Source organism: Poecilia formosa, unplaced genomic scaffold (assembly GCF_000485575.1).
Source record: "Poecilia formosa unplaced genomic scaffold, Poecilia_formosa-5.1.2 Scaffold175, whole genome shotgun sequence".
Taxonomy (NCBI): domain Eukaryota; kingdom Metazoa; phylum Chordata; class Actinopteri; order Cyprinodontiformes; family Poeciliidae; genus Poecilia; species Poecilia formosa.
Genome location: NW_006800114.1, coordinates 1088540 through 1093056, shown reverse-complemented (window position 1 = coordinate 1093056; position 4517 = coordinate 1088540). Strand labels below are relative to the sequence as shown.

At 43.7% G+C, this 4517-nt stretch overlaps 1 protein-coding gene and 1 long non-coding RNA gene across 10 annotated transcripts in view; one reads left to right on the top strand and one right to left on the bottom strand.

Moving 5' to 3' along the window:
- LOC103147184 (uncharacterized) overlaps window positions 1-4517 on the top strand; it is a 57144-nt gene that overhangs the window by 19010 nt on the left and 33617 nt on the right. The window lies entirely within an intron of this gene.
- LOC103147185 (beta-1,3-galactosyltransferase 1-like) overlaps window positions 1792-4517 on the bottom strand; it is a 134990-nt gene continuing 132264 nt past the window's right edge. For all 9 annotated transcript variants that reach the window (XM_007565413.1, XM_016678173.1, XM_016678175.1 and 6 more), the window contains one exon: window positions 1792-3771. In XM_007565413.1, the coding sequence (XP_007565475.1) occupies window positions 2520-3527 (1008 nt within the window). In that variant the 5' untranslated portion in view covers window positions 3528-3771 and the 3' untranslated portion in view covers window positions 1792-2519. The remainder of the gene's footprint in view (window positions 3772-4517) is intronic.

Here is a 4517-nt window from a genome sequence, read left to right as displayed (position 1 = left end):
CATTGTGGCCATCAACATGGTTAAATTTAGCATTAGCTTCCACTAAAAACCATGTTGGTTTAGCACTTTAGCATTAGTAGAACTAATATTGATGATTAGTGCTTTAGGGTTAGTGCAACTAACTTCTGAGTTGGTTATATCAGGTGTCTCTATGACAGCAGAACAAATTAAACAGCCCAATGAAACTATTGTGTTAGTCGATGCATCAATATGTGAAGGAAAAAAACTTCCAAATCAAGAAGGGATTATAAGGAGGAGAGTTTTTAACAACCAGACGTTTTTGGTGACGAGTCATCCTGGAGGATCCTTGGTTCCATCAAACTTCAGCTACAGTTTGTTGGACGATCTTAAAAAAGGAGAAAACAAGTTAGAAAACTCAAGAGTTTTTAAGCTGCACCAATGGAGCTGGTGGTCTTCACTTTTATAAGAAAGAACTTTATGGACAACAGAGTCCAGTGATTAAGTTTGTGAGTATTTATCCTGAGTAATTAAAGTTTGTGAGAAAACTTTTATTCTGATCTCTTGTAGGCGTTGTCCTGAACAATATGGCTGATATTGCTTTAAATATTAATTATTTAACTTCCCAGCCACGTTGTGCTGTTTCAATTTTTATCCAAAACCTTCAGTTTGGTTTAATGTTCAAGATGCGTTGCAAGTGCTGCTCACACCACATTGGTTGGATGTCTTGATGCTCAGTTTATATGAGTTATTCTGTTTAGAGGTTGATTATTTGATCCTCAGGTCAGCCATCAGTAGATTCCAACCATGTGATCAGATAATTGGTCGCAGGGATGAGGATTCATTTTTTAAAATCAGAATATTGATTACTGGTGACTTTCTACCTGTGTGTGTGCTGGGTTAATTGTTTTCACAGAAAGAGGCCAATCAGCATAAGGTTTGTTTTAAGGTTTGGCTGGTTAAAAGTAACTAATGGATTATGTTCTCATCACATCACAGCTAATCTACAGAAGAATGGCCTAACACATAATTAATATGAATAACAGTGGTTCACTCAAACTACATCTTAATGTGACTGAAATGGTAAACAAAAACCCAAACAAGCCTGAACATTCAAGTTTTAAATAATTACACTTGACCTTACCATAACACTTTGTCACTCTGTTTTGTGAGAAACTCGCTGACAGATTTTCCTGTAAGCCACAACTCGTCTGATGAAAGATTAAAAAAAAAAAAAAAAGTTATTCTTGACTAATGTAATTTAATGGCACAAAATGGGTAGACAAGTGTGAATCATGTAGTTTGGGGGAAAATGTCATCATTCTGCTGTGAAACTATTTTTTGCAGTACCTTGTAAAAGTGATTTTTGTCATTCATGATGTATTTAATTCAGATTTTATGTGATAGACGAACACAAAAGGCCATAAATGTGATAGTAATTCTAATACAAAACCCAGTATTTTCACTTTACAACATTGTGTTGCTGTCACATAAAATCCCAGTGAGCAACATAAAGGTTTGTGGTTGTAACAAGGTGTGTGAATACTTTTGCACTGCCGCTGTAATTGCTGAGAGGCATTTTCCAGTTCATAGTTGGACAGACTTTGATTTAATCACACGATGGAGTCTGTCTGATTTGTCCACCACCTGCACAGACAGCTGGAATGCTTCCAGAGGCAAGAGGAAGGTTTGGCGGCACTTGCTGTGAAGAGCGCAGGTGCTGAAGAGAGCAGCCGCCGTAATTAGATGCTTTCGCTCCTACGGAGAAATCAAATGTATATTAACTTCCAGGTTATGTGCATTGAAAGTGTGCGGAACAAATCAGACATAAAATCGTATGAAACAGGTTTATTTAATCTCAAGTAATGGAAAAAGAACGAAAAAGCACTCAAAAACAGTAAGATCTGTTCTCAGTATATACTTCTCCAGCTCTCTTTGTTCAAGTAATAGAAAATGCCGCCGTTTGCAGCCTGCTCACAGCACTGCCAGATACAAAATACTGCACTGCACACATCAGAGGTTAACATTCACCTGGGAATGCTAGCAGCCATGTTTTCTCTCTGATCTGATACTCTTTAAATCTTTTAGAAAACAAAACGTCTGTGCAAAACATTGATGTTCTCTCATAAACACTACTGCGTTCAACATCGACTCATCACATTGTAGATCCACAATAGTCTTCACAATGACTGCTGTAGTATCAGATATCCAGAATAACACCTTGATCAGAAAATACAACAAATACATGAAGAACATTCAAAACTCAGGGCTTGCGACTGAGCCGAGTAGAGCGTCTGTCAGCTTTTCTCTCATCTGCACTCTTGGTAATTGGGGACAGTATGGGCCTTGTATAAATGAGAAGCTAAGCACATGTTTACACTTCCCCGTCATGTAAAAATCCCTCCACTGCTGGCGTGGACATGGGAGGGTTCCGCACATTCCTCTCTTGGCCCCTCCTTGAAGTTGGTGAGAACGGGATAATCCAGAGGAGTTTGCTTTGGTCTTGCACAGGAAAGCACAACAAAGCCCCCGAAAGCATCTCTGAAGGACGGATCAGTCTGCTAACATTTCAGGTGTTTCTTGCTGGTCATGTCATTCCAGATGCGGTGCATCTCTTCCGGGGAGATCTGGTGGACGGTGACCACCCGACGGTAGCGGCAGAGACTGTATGCCATCTTCCAGTGGTTGAAGCCGCTGTTCTGGAAAGGGTGGATGCCTAACTTGCGGAGACACACGCCAACGTAAACGTCCTCCAGGTGCAGCAGCCTGGTGTGTAAGGAGGTCTTGTATATGAGCTCGGCTACGTCTGCTGAGAAGACATATCCTGTGCCAGAGCAGAACGGTGGGTACTTGCTTTCTGGGTAGAGATCCCTTGGCATGTACCACTTGCTGCGCATGTCTCTGATTGGTCCACCGTTGATGACATAGCCTGTAAAATACCTCCGCCTTGGCTTGGTGGTGGGCTTAAGGAGGTTATAGATGAGGTTCTCCATGTTGACAAAAATGTCGCTGTCTGTTTTGAGAACATATTGAGACTTAGGGCAGAATGTGGCCACCCAGCGCATGCCCATCAGCGTTTTAAGCGTCAAGTTGTGGTACGAGTCAATAAAATCCTCCACGACTATGTCATGAAATATCTGACTCTCCTGCTCCACCATCTGGTTGAGGACGGTGTCTATGCTCCGGCCCAGTAGGAAGAGTGTGACCACGCGCACATCTGGAAACGTCGTCTCGTCGCCCCATGTCTCCCTGATGGCCTGGCGAGCGTTGAACTCCTTGTGGGTGGTACTGATCAGGATGACGAGGAAAGGCGGCTCGGCCTCGCACTTCTTGGCCTCGTTGATGAGGTAGCCAAAGTCGTGCGGGTTGAGCGAGCGCGTGCGGATGTTGCTGAACGTGGAGTTCTTGCTCACTTTGGGGGCCTTGCGCATCGGGATAGAAACTTGGCCCACGTAGGAAGAGGAAGGGCGGGAGCCGCTCAGGTACCACAGAGCGCTGGCCCAGCATACCACTGTCAGCAAGTACAGGCAGGAGACCTTAGAAGGCATCACTGTTCCCTGGGCTGGCATTATCAGCAGTGGTGGTAGTGTTGAAAAAGTTGATGCCCCACCTCCATGGGTAGTGCTAGAGCTGGCGGCGCAGCGTCTGGCTGCCTCCGCAACACCGCTGACATTAATTTTAGATAATGGGTCCACTATCGTCTACTGCTGGTGTTGTGATTGAGAAGGAGTACGAAGGAGACGCCTTAAATCTGTAGCTTCACAGACTCCCATTGCAGTTCGGAGAAAGGTCCTCAATTCTCTGTTGTTGCATCTGGCAAAACAAAAAGGGAAAGACAAATCAAAGCCATGTAATAAAACAGCAGCAAGACCAGCGTGTTAACCAGTGGAACAGATTTTATATTCCGGACGAGGCATTTATAGTGGCACAGCACATTTTTTCCCTCCCCATTTCATTACAGCCTATAAAATCAGCAGCTGTGCAGGCTTATCCTGTCACTGTGATGAGAGCACTGTAGTTTGAAGAAAGAGAATATCGGAAGGAACACTGGGGCCCGCTCCGTCTTCAGTCCCACCACTCTCTGTTTGCAAATGCTGTTTATCTCACTCTTATTCCCCTCGGACCGAGGCAGCAGCTGACAAATCAGAGCCACAGCAGCAACAGAGAGGAGGAGGAAGAGACGGATGGAGGCAGAGGAGGTGAAACGGTCTCACGAGAACAGATTAATATCCACTTCCTCTTCTCACTCTCCCACCTCTTCACTCTGCCTCCTCTCGCCTCGTGTAGACTTTACATACTATTTTGTGAGCTGCACAGAACCTCTTTGCTAACCAAACACTAACAGTGTCTGACAGTTCATGCTCACGCCATAAACTTTTCTACATTTTGTCATATTACAAAACCTCAATGTATGCAACAGCATTTCTTGTCAAATGCAACAAGAAAATGAAACCAAGTGCCTTGAAAGAAGAAGGTTGAAGTAAAAAAACTTGTTCTCAAGTATCAGTAAGTACACACACACATATATAGACAATGGGGAACAGAGGACGAGGTGCTGG